General features: G+C 39.3%; 1 protein-coding gene across 1 annotated transcript; it reads left to right on the forward strand.

The window, feature by feature from the left end:
• Positions 1 to 1,858: 1,858 nt before the first annotated feature.
• On the forward strand, positions 1,859 to 16,145 carry LOC126266680 (mitochondrial transcription rescue factor 1). Its single transcript, XM_049971106.1, has 4 exons — positions 1,859 to 2,539; positions 2,649 to 2,785; positions 2,866 to 2,938; positions 15,856 to 16,145. The coding sequence occupies exons 1-4, from the start codon at positions 2,351 to 2,353 to the stop codon at positions 16,042 to 16,044; spliced, it is 588 nt and encodes a 195-aa protein (XP_049827063.1). The 5' UTR covers positions 1,859 to 2,350; the 3' UTR covers positions 16,045 to 16,145.
• The last annotated feature ends 3,713 nt before the right edge of the window (positions 16,146 to 19,858 follow it).

Raw genomic sequence — 19,858 nt, forward strand, 5'->3', positions numbered from 1 at the left:
CATAAATTCTACGTAGTTGCGCAGCCTTCAATATGGCGTAAACTGAAACCAAAAGGGCCAGTATGAATGTTATAGTGCAAGTTATGGCCTTAAGGCTCTGACAAGAGTTAAATACAAGGAAGACAAAATCCAACTATTGGATCCGAAAATAGATTTCGTACAGGGATTAATCAGGGGAAAGAAACGCATTTATAAAAGAAATAATACTCAGAGACGAATCTGCTGTTTGCAATGGCAAACTAACCAACAGCTAGAATGTAAATATCATCGGCAGACACGCCATTTTTCCTAGATTTTAGAATCTTATTATATTCACTATACAGGCATTTCGAATAATTAATTTTTAGTTTAACAGCTGCCACATCACACTCTGGATACGTCGCCTCGATTTTGTTGCCTACAGCGCAAGCAGCGCATCAAGCGGCCAGTAAGTTAAACTGCTCGGCGCGATCGTGAAAACGAAAGCGAATAGTAGTTTTTTTTATTTTGGTTTGCACAATGGTTTTTACAAATGGGAACGTAGCGTAGTGCAATAAATTGCGGCAGCAACAACAGCAAGAAGATAACAGATTTGTCTTTCCTAAGGACCCTGAAAGGTATACACCATCATGTTACTAAACTGTATCGTGAGGATTTGCTTGCATGCTACATATATATTGATGATTAATTTTCCGTTTTAGGAGTAAGAAAATGGATAGTGAATAGCAGACAAGAACATCTTATGAAAAAAGACCTTGTTTACCTTTATAATAATGTTAAGTTTTTTCCGCTACATGTCGAACAAAATCAGTTCATGAATGCAGACAATAATAAATTCACGTGAAATGCAGTAAACCACATTGTTTGACATTCGAAATAAGCCACTGCCACATGGTTTGATAAACCGTCTAAAGCTGTAAAACACTCATATGACACAGACGCAGCCAGTTCATTCTCCATATATCAGTGCCAGATTCACCTGCATCGTCAACACAGACCTGCTTTGACGATGAAGTGGTAAAATTAAGTTCAGTAGTATCAGAAAGCGCAGATCTCAAGACTTCGTGCAAAACTGTTAGGGAACAAGGAAAGTGCTTATCATTTTATGCACAGACGGTAACAGAAAGTGTATCAGAAGGATCAAGTGAAAAAGGATGCCTCTGACTTGTTAAGCCAGATTAGCATGCCATCTGCAAGATTGAAAGCGAAAAATAAGCTGTTTGCTGTTTTATGTTTCCATCAGTGCGTGCATTACAGAGGTATGTGGCAGGCATACAAATTACATGTGGGATAAGTGATAATATGTTCAACCTTTTAACGCAAAAGTTACGGCTCAGCGTTTCACCGATATTGTTAAACTAGCGCATATTTCATTGGATGAAAAGTCTCTAATGGCAAATTTGACATATGATAGCATTTCTGGTAATGTTAGTGGCTTTCATGGCTTGGGGTTTATGCTCACAGTGTATTTTTCCCACTGTTTGGCAGTTGCTTGTCCTACTTGGAATAATATGATGAAGGTCATACTTGTTGCAACAGGCGACAATGAGTAAAACACAGTAGGCCTACAGATCAACAAATGGGGGTCGATCCCTTTTGCATGTAGTGGTACATGTCTGCGCTCCTTAGGTGTGAATCTATGTGTTTATATCCCGTCGATATCAAAGTGGTAAGCTGCAGTTCTATCCAACGTCACAGATGTTTCTTCACGAATCCGTTGTAACTTGCCATTGCATTCATGATTTTTTCCCCTATTTGCGCTTATTTTAGAATCATTCTTAGAAAAATCTATGCCTTCTGATAATACGCAGCCTCTTGGAGGCAAAAAATAATAATAATTCAAATATTTCGTGAAGAGATGCAAAACAAACATATGCTCATAAAACATCTGAAGTTCTCCTTTCTCGCCGCTTGGAAAGCTATGGTCGCTCCAGCTGTAAAAACGGTAACAACTTTTACTGCAGTGAATGTCGCGACTCTCATGTTAGACTGTGGTACAAACAAGCTGAACTTTTTGTGTCGCGACAAAAGTTGCATCTCACAGGTTGCGCCACTAAAAAACAGGGAGTTCATGCTTGCAGCTGCAGTATGCTACTAACCGTAGCGATACTTTTGTTGCGTGTGTGAACTGGAACGAACCTTTTGATTTGTTTTCCATAGTTCAGCACGGCAAAGATTGGAGCCTGTGTGGTCTGTGTATATCTATGCTGTAAGGGGAAAAAAACTGATCTTTTGACTTGTGTTCCAAAGTTCAGCCGACAAAGATGTGTTCTGTGTATATCTGTGCTCTCAGGGGGGAAAAAACTGCTTGTAGATTATACACTTTGCAGAACTGCCAGTGCAAGTGAATGTTTACAAACAATGCAACAAGATGTTACCAGGTTTGGTTAGTGTGAGAATAAGCAGATTATTTTATAAATCAGCACGGTCATTTGTATGTGCTAGGATTAGAGTCCCTGTAGGCTATGGACAGAGACGAATTAATGTAGTAGGCACATTGCCACAAATCGAAATACAGGCGCACAGGTTCAAGTATACGAAAAAACGAGAGAGTGCCGAAGTGAGTATAAGCACACGGCAAAGCTATTCCATAAATAATTTACATCAGAGTGAAATTTGACTAATTCGTGATTAAAATTCTGTAATATATAACGTCTTATTGTTCGTAGGAAGACGAAGACGATGATATTGACAGTGTATCAGAAGTTTTAGACCCTTCAGATAAAAGCATAAGCACTAAGAAGTTTAATGTCACTTCGCTGCGTGTTGACCTGATTATAAAGGCTGGAATGGGAATGGCACGAAAGTCAGTGAGTTGTTGATACCGGTGTGTGATTTTGGTCAACTGCCGTATTGTTTTAATGCATAATGTTCTCTCATTTGCAGCAAGGTAGAAACAGCCTTTTATGAAAGTCGAATACGAGTAAATGGGAAGAAGATACTTAAGAAAAGTGTACATGTAAGTTCAGCATGACCTACTGGAAATAATCTTACCAGAATTCACTATGATATGATGCAACAATGGTTTAATTTAGTGTTTTTTGCGGAGGGGTTTGTGGATAGATTTATCATTAGAAGAATAAAGCAAATGCCCATTTGTATAAGTTTATGTATTGTATTGCCCATACTCCTACTCAGGTTCATGCTTTTTGTTCCCCCTCCCCCCCCCCCCCCCCAAACCATACTAGAGATTTTTGTAATTTCGTGTGTTGTGTTCATTTTTCCCCTAAATTTTTCACATGCAGTGTGGGGTAGGTGCACAATCCTGTGTACAAGACAAAGGTCTTAAATATGTATTGCCACTTCTTTGGTAAGATACTACTTTGAAGCTCTTAAGATTTTCCATTGACAGATATGTCAAATAATAATCAGGAATGGTTAGTACGAATTCATTTGTTCTGACTGTTTAATAGCATGCAGATTGGATTTTATATTTATGTTGTACATATTACATACTGAATGACATAAAATACACTACATAATAGAGTAATATTATTTATCTGATCTGCACTATATGTTGAGGGTTTACTCAGCCATCTTCATGCTTTAACAAAAACAGGATCACAGGATAAAGTATTTTGCACCGGGAAGAGACAAGTTGATGAAAATCAGAGGATAGGGTGTAATCTCACATTCAGTGTGCATTACCAACAGAATCACAAAATAAGTTCTTTCTTGACTTGATGTGATTTATTTATCCAGGATTGTCTAACATTGATATAGGACTTGTCATAATAAAATGAAAATAAGTAACTCAAAATATACAAACACGTAGAATACGTTTCATGATACCTTTGTGATTGAAAACAGTTTCCCTAAGAAAACGTAATTATAAGAAACCATCTAAAAAGCTGTGGCTTGCCAAAGGGACAAAAATATCTTGTAAATGGAAAGGGAAATGTATCTTGTAGCTAGAAGGAATAATGATCCAGAACAAAAAAATCAGACATTATAAAAACTACTGCAGCATATTAAGAAAAGTTATTAAAGTCCTGAGGTATGTGCATTATCATTATGTCTGAGATTAGCACCTCTGATAATAAAATTAAAATAATTTGGAATATTGTTAAAAGGGAAACAGGACAGCCGAAAGCACCGGAAGACAATATTTCTATCAAATTTAATGAAAAGCCAGAAGCATAAGATATTTTTTAAGTGTAGTTGAGAAAACAGGATCCAGGTGTTCATTAGAAAATACAAGGTTGTGTATGGAAGCGGCAATACCTATACAATTTGACAAAACTGAAATTCAGCCCACCTCTCTTACTGAAATTAGGAAAATAATAAATTCACTCAAAAGTAAAAGCTTGCATGGAATTGATGGTGTTTCCAACAGAGTACTAAAAGCTTGTTACAAAGTAGGATACTAAGCCACAAATGTAGTAGCATACTGAAACAGGGCATTTTTCTGGATAGACTGAAATATGCTATTGGTAAACCATTGTTTAAAAAGGGGGATAGAGTTGTTGCTAACAACTGCTGCCCAGTCTCACTTCCAACATCTTATCCAAATTCTTGAAAAAGTAACACATTCAAGAGTAGCTTAAAAAAAAAAGTGCTAACAAAATGTTGTTTGGTTTTCAGAAGGGCTTTTCAAGAGAAAATACTGTTTGTGCTTTCACTGATCAAATATTAAATTCTCTGAGTAACCGAATGTCACACATTGAGATTTTTTATGATCTCTCAAAGGCTTTTGACTGTCAGAGTCATGATATTCTTATAGATGAACATAAGTATTGTGGAATGAGTGGGACAGTGCACAAACGGTTCAATTAATATTTAACTGGAAGGTTACAGAAGGTTGAAGTTAACAGTACAAATAGTCTGCAAAAATAGGCAGAATCCTCTAACTAGGGAGATATCAAGAACAATGTGCCACAGGGTTCTGTCTTGGATCCCTTACTACTCTTAATACATATTAATGATATGCCACGCAGTGCTCATGAGAATGCAAAGCTAGTTCTTTTGCTGATGATACAAGTATAGTAATCACACCCAACAAACAAGAATTAGGTGAGTAAATTGTAAAAAATGCCTTTCAAAAAATTATTAAGTGGTTCTCTGGAAATGTAGTTTCACTAAATTTTGAGAAAATCTACTATATATAGTTCTGTACAGTAAATGACATAACACCATTGATAAATATAGAATTTGAACTGAAGTCTGCTAAGGCAGACTATTCCGAATTTCTGAGTGTGTGCATGGAGGAGAAATTGAATTAGAAGAAACACATTGATGAGCTTCTGAAACATTTGAGTTCAACTACTTATGGCAGGGGGGTTTAATATTTTGGGGTAATTCATCAGTAAGAGAAAAAATATTCTTTGCACAAAAGCGCATAATCAGAATAATAACTAAAGTTCACCCAAGATCACTTTTCAGACATTTATTTAAAAATCTGGGGACATTCACAGTACCTTCACAATACGTCACTATGTGCTCAAAAGTATCTGGACACCTGGCTGAAAATGACTTATAAGTTTGTGGCGCCCTCTATTGGTAATGGTGGAATTCAATATGGTGTTGGCCCACCGCTAGCCTCGATGACAGCTTCCCCTCTCAGGGGCATACATTGAATCAGGTGCTGGAAAGTTTCTTGGGGAATGGCAGCCCATTATTCACGGAGTGCTGCACTGAGGAGAGGTATCAATGTCAGTCGGTGAGGCCTGGCTCGAAGTTGGTGTTCCAAAACATCCCAAAGGTGTTCAGTAGGATTCAGGTCAGGACTCTGTGCAGGCCAGTCTGTTACAGGGATGTTATTGTCGTGCAACCATTCCACCAGAGGCCGTGCATTATGAACAGGTGCTCGATCCTGTTGAAAGATGCAGTCACCATCCCTGAATTGCTCTTCAACAGTGGGAAGAAAGAAGGTGCTTATAACATCAATGTAGGCATGTGCTGTTGCAATGCCATGCAAAACAAGGGGTGCAAGCCCCCTCCACGAAAAACACGACCACATCATAACACCACTGCCTCCGAATTTTACTGTTGGCACTAGACACTCTGGTAGATGACTTTCACTGGGCACTCACCATACCCACACCCTGCTATTGGATCTCCACATTGTGCACCGTGATTCATCACTCTGTACAACATTTTTCCACTCTTCAGTCTTCCAATGTTTATGCTCCTTCACCAAGTGAGGTGTCATTTGGCACTTACTAGCATGATGTGTGGCTTATGAACAGCCGCTCAACCATAAAATCTAAGTTTTCTCACCTCCCACCTGTCATAGTACTTGTAGTGGATTTTGATGCAGTGTGTAATTCCTGTGTGATGGTTTGGATAGATGTCTGCATATTACACTTTAAGACCCTCTTCAGCTGTCGGTGGCTTTGTCAGTCAACAGACGAGCTCGACCTGTACACTTTTGTGCTGCACCTGTCCCTTCACATTTCCATTTCACTGTCACATTGGAAACAGTGGACATAGGGATGTTTAGGAGTGTGGAAATCTCGCATACAGATGTGTTACACGAGTGACACCCAATCACTTGACCACGTCTGAAGCACATGAGTTCTCCTGAGTGCCCCATTCTGCTCTCGCATGATGCCTAATGACTACCAAGTCGCTGATATGGAGTATCTGGCTGTAGGTGGAAGCACAATGCACCTAATATGAAAAACATGTTTTTGATGGTGTCCAGATACTTTTGATCACATAGTATTGTTCACTTATAAAATTTGTTATTAATAACCCATTCAATTCAAAAATAACAGCAATGTGCATAACAACATTAGAAGAAAGGATTATCTTCAAATTTTGGGTTAAATCTGACTTTGGCACAGATAGGGGTGAATTATGTTGCCACAAAAGTCTTAGGTCATTTACCAAACAGCATCAAATGTCTGACAAATAGCCAGTCAGCATTTTAAAACAAATTAAAAGAATTTCTGAATGACAACTCCTCCTCCTCAACAGATGAATTTTTAGATATGAAGTTGCTGTATTGAGACATGAACTTGGGATCTCTCTTTTTCACGGGCAAGTGCTCTACCAACTGAGCTACCCAAGCACAACTCATGAACCATCCTGAGAGCCTGGGTAGCTCAGTTTAGAGCACTTGCCCGTGGAAGGGAAAGGTCCTGAGTTTGAGTCTCGGTATGACACACAGTTTTAATCTAGCAGGAAGTTTCATATCAGCACACACTCCCCTGCAGAGTGAAAATTTCATTCTGGAGACATGCTCCAGTCTGTGACTAAGCCATGTCTCCGCAGTGTCATTTCTTCTTGGAGTGCTAATTCTGTAAGATTTGCAGGTGAGCTTCTGTGAAGTTTGGAAAGTAGGAGGTGAGGTACTGGTGGAAATAAAGCTGTGAGAATGGGTTGAGAGTCGTGTTTGGGTAGCTCAGTTGGTAGAGCACTTGCCCACAACTGTTGTATTCTATGGAAAAACTATTAATGTAATGTAGCATAAATATTTGTTGTGAAGATAGGACAAATGGTCAGTGGTGGCCTTGCTGAAAGAACCATCCTGGCATCTGCCGGAAATTATTTAGAAAAACCTAAATCAGGATGGCTGGACACAGCAAAATCCATCATCACGAATATGAGATCAGTGTCTTAACATTCACACTGCCTCATTTGCTTGGTCACTATTGTACAAAGTTCTTTAATTTAACAAAATTTGCACCAGATAACTTATAATATAAAACATAGTTTTGCACTGCCTTGCTGTACACACGAAGGACACCCGCTGGTGACGCCTCAACCACAAATATGCTGTTGTGCAACTTGCACTTCCCAGTCTATATGGAAAGTTGACTTTAGGCTCATTAATATGGACGTCTTTATGTCCTCCCCCTTAGGCTACCTGAAAAACTGAATCAGCATTTGCATGTGATTAGTAAGATGTTGAGCTCAGGAAAGAGATAAGACATTGCTGTTACACTCTATATACCACGAATACATGATTTTTCTTGTAAAAGTGTTAGGCCTACACTGTGATCACATATTGTAATATATTATAATTTTCACATTTCATTATTAATTACTCCCATGAGTCCAGTAAGTACTCCTTTAATTGTGTAGTATGCATTACTTATGAAGAATGTTTTAGCTGCCTCTATAAAAACTGCTTTGAGTAATCTTTTTCATCTCCATGGCCATATTATTATACAAGTTTATTCCCCAATAGAAAATGCTGTTTTGAATTTTTGTTTGTTTTTCCTTCCCAATATCGATGGCATGTGTCAGTTTGTTTTCCCTTACAAACAAAATTATTTTTGAAGTGGAATTTTATGTGCGTGTACAATAGATTTGCCCCAGGTTAGTCTAATGTGATACTTATTTTATCAGTATGTATTAACAGGGACAGTAAAACCTGAGGAATGACCAGTAGTCTAGCAGTGACAGCACTGCTGTGGCCTGCACTATCTGCTAAAGCCGTGTGACAGCACAGTACTAGTTTTTTTTTTCCAAGGTTTACTGTCCTTGTTAATACATACAAAAAAAAAAAAAAATCGCATTAGACTAATCTCGGACTGCTCTATCATATGAGCATGTAAAATTCTGCTTCAAAAAATTTTGTTTGTAACAGGAAACAAACTGAGACTTTTCATCTACACTGGGTCTCGCAAGAGAGATGTGATAAGCAGCATTTGTTTGGGCTGACTCCAGCTACACATTTCAAAAACAAATGAAATGAGTCTACACTTACTTACAGTAGCCTATGGTACTTCTGCAACTGTAGCGCTGTGAATGTTTTTGTTTACTTGTGGAAGCTAGTGAAACCACCATAAAGACTTACTCTGTAATGTATATTTGTAGGCTACAATTGTTAAATACTTGATTCCTTTTTGAGCTCACTTTATAATCATTATCAGTTGTTTTCTTATTCTCTAATGTCATGAAAATTTGCAACACTATTCACTTTCCTACCACAGGGTAGGAACGTGAAAAATATTTTAATGATCAGAAATACAGAAATTTATGTCTGTCACTTTGAGCATTCTGTATCAAGGGAGGCACATGCACTAATCAGTCTCCAAGTACTGCAATAGGGATTTGTAAGATTCTCAAGTGGCCGACCAGGTCATGTCAGCCTGGTCATGTCACAGTTATTCCATGATATTTCGGCAAACAGACTTGTTGCCATCATCAGATGGTTCCTGATGACTACTGCTCTGCTCCTTTCATTGTCCTATACGAGGGGCGTTTGAAAAGTCCATGTAAAAATAAAAACTACTCACGTGTTTGGGGTAAACTTTTTTTGTTTTTCAACAGTCTCCTTTTAGACTTACACGCTTCATCCAACACTGTTCTAATTTGTTGATCCCTTCCGAATAATAGGAATTATCCAAGTTCTCAAAATAGCTATTAAATGCTGCAATCACCACCTTGTCTGAATAAAATCTTGGTCCTGCCAGACATTTCTTCAAATTGGGGAACAAATAGTAGTCTGAGGGAGCCAAATCTGGAGAATGGGAAAGGGGGGGGGGGGGATGTGAAATGAGTTGGAATCCTATTTCAATTAATTTTGCGACCACTACTGCTGAGGTGTGTGCTGGTACATTGTCGTGATGGAAAAGACTTTTTTTACAGTTCAATCGCCAGCGTTTTTGTTGCAGCTTGGTTTTCAAACGTTCCAATAATGATAAATAATATGCACCTGTAATAGTTTTACCCTTTTCCTGATAGTTGATGAGGATTATCCCTTGTGAATCCCAAAAGACAGTCGCCATGACCTTTCCGGCTGAAGGAATGGTATTCGCCTTTTTTGGTGCAGTTTTTCCCTTGGTAACCCATTGTTTAGATTGTTGTTTGGTCTCAGGAGTATAGTAATGTATTCAAGTTTCATCCACAGTGACGAAACAATGCTTAAAGTTCTTCCTGAACAGCTGCAAACCATCCTTGCAACACTTCACATTATTCCGTTTTTAGTCAGCATGAGCAATCGCAGAACCCATCTTGTGGATAGCTTTCTCATATCCAAATGTTTATGCAAAATATTATGTACCCATTCATTTGAGATGCCTAGAGCACTAGCAATCTCACGCACTTAAACTCTTCTGTTGTCCATCACCAAATCGCAGATTTTATCAATGATTTCTGGAGTCGTAACCTCCGCAGGGCATCCAGAACGTTCAGCATCACTTGTGCCCATATGGCCACACTGAAAATTTGAAACCACTTATAAACTGTTCTAATCAAAGATGCAGAATTACCATAATGTTTATCAAGCTTCTCTTTAGTCTCCTGAGGCATTTTGCCTTTCATAAAGTAATGTTTAATCACCACACAAAATTCTTTTTTGTCCGTTTTTTGACAATCACTCGACTTGATTCACACGAATACCAAACACAAAATATGGCTGAAACTTGGTTTGCATTCTTTCCAAAGATGCTACTAACCAAACATGACCTTAATACATGCTGGTGTTACCATCTCTCAGACTTTGCATGGACTTTTCAAACGCTCCTCATATGTGCTAGCCATTAACCCCCTCCACCGCTCAGTCCTATTGCTAGCAGTGTGGCCACCACTGTGGATGGCAGCAGCAGTGGACGTAGCAACACCCAGCTTCAAACTCTGGTCTCTAGTGTCAATGCTATCACTGTCAGGTTCAGACCTCACTGAACAGGAACAGTTTTCTTTTTATAGGCTCCATGCAAAGTACAACATCTGATTCCATTGCAGGTCATTAGCTTTATTAACTAGACCATCTTGGGCTCTTATTTCATGTGGCATCTAAATCATGCAGTGTCAGTTGGAAGAAAATTGCCCAAGTATTTTGGTATCTTTGTAGTCCAGTATGGCCAGTTTTTATACTACAGTCAGCCATGACTGATCTAGTTGTCTGGCATGTTTCAGTATGGCATGCATCTTTACAGAATCTCTATTCATACAGTTTCTCCACTGTATTGCTTGCCATTCTGACAAGTGATTTTGTAAACTCCTGATTTAGAAAAGCCTACACCGTCCTTTACTGAGCTTACTAGTGTCGATGTTTTAGGGGATAGACAAAATTCACATTTAATATTATGTCATACCAAGATCCTGCCAGTTCTTCTGAAAGTATTGCCAAAAAACAGGATGCACAGTAGTGTATTGTGCTGTTCTGTTTCTTCAGGCTGAACACACTGCCCAGATGCATGTCTTATCTGCATGCTGCTGTACTGATTTCATTGGAATGTCTTCACATTGGAAGTCATAGTGACTACTGGAGGCATACAGATACAGATCAGTGTGTGGGGGTTTTCTGCACACACTGTCCTGGCTTGCCATGTGATTTTTGTTCCACTAGTACATCAAGAAATGGAAGGGTGCTATCTTGTACCACCTCAATAGTAAATTGTATATTGGGGTGAAGCTTATTCAGATGATGGAGAAATTCACTTACACTGTCCCACCCATCTGGCCGGGTGACAAATGTACCAGCTGTATAATGATAGGAAGTGCAGCAGCCACACAAATAGCAACAGGATCAGAGTGGTGGAGGGGTAATGGCCAGCATATATAGGGTGCTGACAGGAGGCGAGCAGCAGTCATCGGGGACTGCTTGAAGATGGCTGTTTGCCAAAAAATCATGGAGTAATCATGACATGACTACCAAGATTTCTACAAGTTCGAAATATGTCAGGGAAACATCAGATCGCATATCAAATACCTTTATGGGCAGGAAGTGTAAGATGCTGGACAAGCTACAGAATATGGAGCATCTGCTCTGCTCACTCGTGTTCCTGCGTAGTTGTTGAGAGGGTATTTTGATACCATCTTTCGCCATGATATCTCACGATGTAAGGACTGCAGTGGCAGTTTTCATCACAACGTAAGCCAGCTTGGTGCTTGCTTCTGCCTGGATACCACCTGAAAAAAATTTTAGATGTCCAATCCACAATAGTTTCAGCTTTCTCTCCTATTTCATAGAAGTGGGTTGACTCCGTCACTTAGGTACAGGCAAACAGCAAATGAAGAAACTCTAGAATCAACCTACCTCAAAGTATGACCGCATCGCAGCATTACAGAAAACCGTGCAGGATTACTTAAGAAACTGTGATCAGCTTTACAGGAAGAACAGTCAACGATGCAACAATGTTGGTGCTAGGAAAAGGACTCAACTTCTACATCACTACCAATTGTGGACATAATAAGTGTGGAACAGGTCACTGATGCTCTGCCGACCAATGAGGCCAGAGTAGTATGCCATGAAATGTGTCATATACTCACTAGTGCCGCACTACCGAAAAACAACATTCCAAATGCGGAAAGAGCAGCTATCCATTAGTAACATAACGAGCCAGTGTTGGTTGCCCTGCTTGCTGATAAAGGGAATGCTGTTATCACACAGAATACATCCAGAAAAATATATGGACTTCCCAATGACGTAGCAGATAGGAAGATAGAAGGTGATTCCGCAAGTTGCCTCCAGAGAAAACCCATCAAACTTCTTCACTGTATCTTTGATGCAAAAACTGTTAAGAAAATTCAACCTTTAGCTGCTGTGCAGCCACGACTACATGTGCTGCCAAAGGTCCATAAAGAGGGTACTCCATTGCACCCTATAGTTTGCAATATAGGAGCAGTGACATACGGCTTGACAAAACACCTGACTGCCATTCTGAGCCCATCTCTGGGGAAATTTGACTTCACATCTGCTGTTCCATTCATTTTGCACATCATCTAAAAGAACTTCCACTCGACGATAGTGACCTGTTGATGAGTTTTGATGTAGTGTCGCTCTTCATCAGGGTGCCTCTGAAGGACTCCATGCAACTGATAAGCAAACAAATTTGACACCAGCCTGACAAGACTCTTAAACTTTATGCTCACTTCAATATACTTCGTGATCAATGGAAATTATTATGAACAGATGGACAGCATCCTCATGAGATGCCCCTGTCACTGGTTGTGGTGAATTTGTTCATGGAGGGTTTCTAAGAGAAGGTCCCAGAACAATCCCAACTAAAACCAAGTTGTTTCTATTGTCACGTGTATGACATGTTTGTTGTCTGGCTACATGGATGGGACACCTTAAATGAATTTCTCCATAACCTGAATTCACTGCACCCCAACATGCAGGTTACCGTGGGTGTGGAACACGATGGTACCCTTCCATTTCTAACCACATGGCAAGCTGGGACACAGTGTGTACAGGAAACCAACACACACTGGTCTGTATCAGGGTGCCTCCAGTAGACGCCATGACTCCCAGCATGAAGGCTTTTCATGCACACTTGTTCATAGGGCATGATCCACCTGTGACTCAGGCAGTCTTCCAACTGAGCTGAAGCACTTCAAGATGACGTTCCAAAGATATGGATACAGCATCAACCAGATAAGGCATATGTTTAGAAAGTGTGTACCTAGACAAAAGCATGACATTACCACACTCAGTGAAGGATGATCGAGGCTTTCACAGACCAGGAGTCTACCAAATCCCTTGCCAGTGGTGCAAAGCATACAGTGGGAAAACTGCACACACAGTAGAAGAGAGGTGCCATGAACCTAGATGCTGTATTAAATTGTGCCAGACCACCAAATCAGCTGTCAGCTCCCATAGTATAAAAACTGGCCGTACTGATTGTGTATTTAAAGAGGCCATTGAAAGCAGGGTCCAAAATGGTCTAATTAAAGCAAATAGTGTGCTGCAATTGAGTTGGGCATCAAATCCTGTACCCAACAGTGGCAGCACAGACACTAGAGATCAGAGTTTGGAGCTGGGGCCACAACCACTACCACCACCACAGCAGCCATGTGAATAGCAATAGGAGTGGAATGGTGGAGGGCTTATATCCAATGGCAGGTGCGGAGCAGCAGGCATCAGGGACCACCTGAAGATGGCAACAAATGTGGTTTCTGAAAGATTGTGGGGTAATTACTATGTGGCACAGCAAGACACCCAAGAATTCTACAAGTTAGGAATATGCTGGGGAAAATGTCTGACATGGAATAAAAGAGAAATTTACCTCAGTTACAACATATCGCCCCACTCCCACAGTTGGTGTTTTTCTACCTCTGTGTCAGTCACATATGGAGTGCAGGAGAAATTACTGCTTAAATGCCATGTTGGTTTGGCTTCAGAGAGTGAAAGTCCATAAATCAAAAATGCACGTTAGTTTACAGTAGCAGCTTTGAAAAATTAGATCATCTTCCTGACATAATGGAATGAAACTGTCATACCAGTGGCATCCTTGGAGGTAGGAAGACGATCTTTTTGCTAAATACTACTGAAGAAGTTTACAGCATCAGCTTATTTGACAGAACAACTCTCCTTCCTCCAAAATTCATCTCCCATAAGGCCAATACGCACAAAATAACTCCCTTATTTTTTCCATATTAAAGCTTGTACAAAGCCATACAGTCAATTTTTCCCCTTGCTCGTCCTAGAAGAGTGAAACAGGTAAGGAAAGGACAAGCAATTGTCAAAGTGTAGGCTGCCGTGCACTGTGCAGTAGCTTTTGAAGCATGTAGGTATAGCATATGAAGGTGATCTGTTGAGGGGAAGGGGGGGGGGGGGGAGGAATCATTCAGCCAATACTAGTATCAAGCAACAGCAGAGAGGTGTGATGTAGGATACATAACATTGGTGTGTGGTGAACAAACTCACTTTTGCTCCCAATAAAATATATTATTCAGTGCTAAAAGAGAATACTCCCCATAAATACAACAAAAAATTGGGAAGATGCTAACTTTGCAAATAGTATATGAATAGAATCTTCTTTTTATTGGAGACCAGACATCCAAAAGTTTCCAAATGACATTTTCAACATCTGATTGTAAGTACAGTTAAATGATAAAAAACTTATCATTTAGAAAACAGCCAAATACTTGGACATACATTGCACAAACTGGCCCAAACAGACACCTTCAAATTCAAACACTTGCACAGTATCACGCAAGGCAATTGTCTGCTACACTAATGAGCTAAACATTATGACTACCTGCTGAAAAGGGTGTTGGTCCACATTTGGAATGTAATGCAGTGACAGTTTTGAATGCCATGGATTTGGTAAGTCCTTGGTAGGTTTCTGGAGGCATGTGGCACTAGTTTTCTATGCACAGGTTACACAGTTCCAGTAAATTATTGGGCGAAGGTTTGTGAGCACAGAGCTGTCACTTGACAGCTTCTCAGATCAGTTAAATTTGGTGCTCAAACATCAGCATGAGTTCACCGTCATGACCGTCAAATCATTGTACCACGATTGTCGCCTTATGGTATATACAGTTTTCTTGCTGCAAAATGTCATCATTATCAGGGAGGACATCAAGAATGAAGGGATGCCGACGGTGAGCAACAATGTTCTCATAGTCCACAGCTCTCTAGAGTCTTCAATTACTGCCACAGGTTCCCAAAGCAAAATGCTGCATCCACAAGCCTTCATCTGTGGTTTGGTACATGTTGTGAGCAGCTGCTTGCCTGGATGACAAAGTACCTAGACATGACCCCTGAATTGGTGTAATAAGAAACATGTTTCATATAACCAGGCAATTCGTTTTCAAGGATCAAAGGTCCACTTTCAGTTATCCCATGTCCACTGCAATTGTAATTGACACTGTCATTGGGTCAGCATAGGAAGATGTAGGAATCTTGGCTGTAACCATCAGCTGCATCGTAGAAATATTGTACAATTTCTAAAATTTGTTAAATCACATATCAGAATTTTGTAAACATATTTTACAATATTTATGATTTTAATATAACTCCTAAACAAGCAGTAATCTAATAATGTTTACATTCAAACATTTGACAGTCATTTTGAATAGACTACTTACTCACACCCTTTTTGTTTGTTCACAGTGATCAGCAGTATGAGCTCCCAAAATATAGTGCATATGTTGCTGTAAACCCCATTATTTTGCAGATGTATACACTTCTCTTCACACTGTTAACGACACATGATAAACGATACCAGCAATTTGTACTTTTTGTTGCAGGTAAATGTTGGTGATGAGATTGATATAATACGTGGACCAAGTTCTTCCAATCCAGATTTTCTGGTTGTAACTCGGATTGAGTTACTGTCAGCAGCTCCAAAGGATGATTCTGTGGTCGTGCATCTGAAACGCCATAAGAATTTAGTAGTTGAAAATTATGATGAACCGTGGAGAGGTTCATTGGCCTGAGCATCAATTTGTTCAATACAGAAATGTTTTTGTAACATTTTACTAAATATGATTGTTAGATTTTCACTGTTTTCATCAAATAAAATATGTTTTTTTCCTGACCTTTCTTTTATAATTCCTTATTCCTAATCATGACTCTTAACTTGAAAATGGGCTACAGTTTGTAACACATGTACTTCTTAAGTAATTGCTTAATGTCATATGAAGCTTCATTTAATACAAAATACTATATGTGATACATAACTGACACTTAACCACAAGTGAGACACAGATAGTGGGCTAAGTCCATAATCTGCGTGTCAGTACAGGCTTTGGCTCACCAGGCCACCAGCTGTAAAATAATATTGCTATAACTATTTCAGTTCAGTACTCTCTCTCCCAATATTAAACTTGTGAAATAAATTAATCACTGTAAAATTTTGTTATTATTTTTAATGGAGGCCAGCAAGATCCAGTTTGGTATAGCACGAAAAATTTACAAAATTGTGAATGGTTTAGACTGATTTTAACAGGATAGTACCAGTTGTGAGGGTTATCCACATCATCAGATTCTGATAAATGGAATATTCTCCAACAAATTGTCAAAATCCATACTTGACTGAGACCAACTCTGCACTGCACTAGCAAAAAAAGTATGGCTTAATGAACTCTTAAAGTGGTTTTATGTGAAATTGAAGTACACAGTACAAAATCTGCCATAAGGACTTTTCTGTCTGACGAACTCTGATTCAGCCTTTGCTTGATGCTGCTTGTAACAGCTGAGTGATCTTTTATCTATTTTCTGTTTTCCATTTTCATTTCTCCACTAAAAATAGTCAGCTTCAGTGAACTATACAAGTATCATATTATTGATAATGGCAGAAAGTGTTGTTTCTATACCATTTCACTACTAGGGGGCAAGACGTATGTATCACCCCCACTTTTCTTATAAAACTGAACACTGACAAAGAAACTATATATACGTACTTTCTTTCAACACCCAGTCAATGTACTGCTTGCTCACATCTTAATCATTCAATCTGCTTTATTAATCATCACTCGGTTCTCAGCATTCTTATGTTATTAGTCTGCACTCACTTAATACCCTTGTAAAATGCAGCCTGAGTTAGGGTTTTGCTCACAAAGCTAACCTGTATAAGCTATGAAAGGAATCTGTAGATACTTTCATAGATAACAGGAAAATATATTTCTCAGTACATATTGTCTTTTTCTTCCTTCCTTTACTGTATAAACAAACTTAATCACTAGCAAGTTCTCTGGACAGAATAGTAGTCACCCTTTAAAAAAGCACACTGGTTATGTTGGAGCCCTGTTCATGGTGCAGGACTGGTATTCGGTAGCTATGTGAACCCCTACCACTGATGCAAGTCATGGCAGTGAAGTGTTGTTTACGATATTTGGTTGCGTGGAGTCAGGGTAGTAAGATGGGCTGCCATGGACTAACAACAGAAATGATCTGTTGTGTTTATCTGCATCCATGACTACACTGAGAATAAAGTTATCATTTTGTTGGTGTATGAATGAAGATTGTTCAAAATTTCTGCAAGGAAGAGAGTATGACTCACAGCCATATGGAATAGTGAAAGAAGAAGTCATAAAAAGGTGCTAACCTCAGGTATCAGAGACAGATGTCACGCCTTATCATTTACAATGTTTCAGGCCTAACAGGAATTGCTGTTCTGTTTGAATGCAGGTCTGTCTCAGCCAGTTTTTAGATAACATTGTGATTGCCATTTGGAGTCAGAAACTTTACAAGTGGCCACTGCTCACAGTGGCACATGGAGCTGCATAAGTGTAAAGAGTCGAGCATCACACAAACTGGACGGCAGCTTAGGGGAGAGTTGCAGTGTGGTCCAACAATTGCAATTTTGTGTGTTTTTACAGATGATGCAAAGCACTGAGTGCAGTGACAGACCAATGTGTGTAGAGGGGGTACTTTAGGTTGAAGATGCTTTTGGAGGTATTTTTTGTACAATGACTCGGGCACAATCATTCAGGTTACTGTAAACATAAACTATCATTTTTATTTCCACATTCTTCGGGACCCACTGTTGCCTTCTCTTCTACATCTTCATGATGTGTATTCTGTGGACACTCCCATCTCCCAAGATGACAACAGCAGTCTTGACAGGTATGAAGTGTGTGTTCCTGGTTTGAAAAACATATGGTCAACCTGTCACATCTTGAGTGACCTGTTAAATCCTCAGATATTACCTCTCACATTCCTGGGGCTATTTGGAACAGTGGGTGAATCATCAGTCATCATCCTTACAATCTAGTAGCCCTGTGGGGTCTAATCATCAATGAGTGGCTTCAGCTAGATACAGCATACTTGTGGATTCTTTTTCTTGGTGAATTCAGTCCATTATTGAGCCAAGGGTGGTTTGAAACAGTGTAAGCATGATGTCTTCTGGAGGTGACTTATTTCTTGTGCTATGTGCCTACTCTGATGATTCTGCCTCATACTTGAGTTTTCTTTAGCTAATGAGTATGCCTCATTTTTCACTATTTTTATGATATGTCAAGTTATTAGCGGTCACTTAGTGGAAGCCCACTTCGACATGATTCAAATAGATGCCACAGTCCAATGATGCAGATGAGAGGGGTTCCTAATTTTGACCTTAGAGAGACACAATAATGAACTGTTCGAAACAATGAGCACATTAATGTACCTGATTTCCTATATACAGGCATCAACTTAAACAAGAAATACAAATTAATCCAAGGTACTGAACTATATAAACATGTTGGAAGCATGTGTCTGCCAATGGGGACAAGGCGTGAGGCATAAATTTCTACTGTGTCCACCAGTGGACTCCCCCCCCCCCCCCTCTCTCTCTCTCTCTCTCTCTCTCTCTCTCTCTCTCTCTCTCTCTCTCTCTCTCTCTCTCTCTCTCTCATGCGAACACAGCTCACACAAATGACCACACTGACTGGCAGCTGAAGCCAGAGACTTTGGTCATCAGGTTTTTTGTTTTGCCTATCTGCGACTCAGCATCTCCAATACAAGGTGAGTAGCAACTATCCTTTTCATATTATTGTGACATTCCATCATGGATTTTCCATTGTTTGATTATGCCCAGTAAGTTTTTAAAAAATGTTTTGAAAGCAATTGCGCGCGAGCGTGCGCGCGCGCACACGCACACACACACACACACGCACACACACACACACACACACACACACACACAATAGACAAAGACTGAGAAGCAATATAGATATATTGGCAGCAAACAGGAAGCCTTAACAAAGGTAAGAAACTGGTTTGTGCTCAAAGACATTAAGTGAACATATGACGGTTTCCACATAGATCTTGGAACATGGAAATAACGCATGCATATATGATAACAGATAAATTTTCAATAGGGCTTACCGAGGAAGGCTACAAGCAAACTGTAGACTTCCCACTTCACATCACACAATGAAGCAAAGACTAAATAAGATATTAATGCTTATTACAGTAATAACCCAAGTGTTGTGTGTCATGCAATTGGCACAGCATTGTGGTGTCACTTAGCAATACATTCATTTATTGCAACAACACTTATCAGCTTCTATTGTCACTATTTCCTGTGTTTAGCTTACTTTCTGATATTTCTTTATGCTATATCACATACTACTAAAGGTGAGATGTTCTGCTTTCCACATAATATAATTATTCCCACAGAATTCTACATAATTCCATTATAATCAAAAAGGTAGTGTAATTTAACTAGACCAAAAAAGTAAGGGTTATTTTTTTTTAATATACCCATTTGAAAAAGTAAATAGCCCCAAATATATCTAATTATGAATATTTTATAACATTTTGTAT

This window comes from Schistocerca gregaria, chromosome 1 (genome assembly GCF_023897955.1).
Source record: "Schistocerca gregaria isolate iqSchGreg1 chromosome 1, iqSchGreg1.2, whole genome shotgun sequence".
Classification (NCBI taxonomy): domain Eukaryota; kingdom Metazoa; phylum Arthropoda; class Insecta; order Orthoptera; family Acrididae; genus Schistocerca; species Schistocerca gregaria.

What these genes read in the sequence shown, in the direction of transcription:
- LOC126266680 (XM_049971106.1), top strand. Translation starts at nt 2,351, where the DNA reads ATGTTACCAGGTTTGGTTAGTGTGAGAATAAGCAGATTATTTTATAAA. An exon ending in AAAAACGAGAGAGTGCCGAA is followed by an intron (nt 2,540 to 2,648) that starts GTGAGTATAAGC and finishes TATTGTTCGTAG; the next exon opens with GAAGACGAAGACGATGATAT. An exon ending in GGAATGGGAATGGCACGAAA is followed by an intron (nt 2,786 to 2,865) that starts GTCAGTGAGTTG and finishes TCTCATTTGCAG; the next exon opens with CAAGGTAGAAACAGCCTTTT.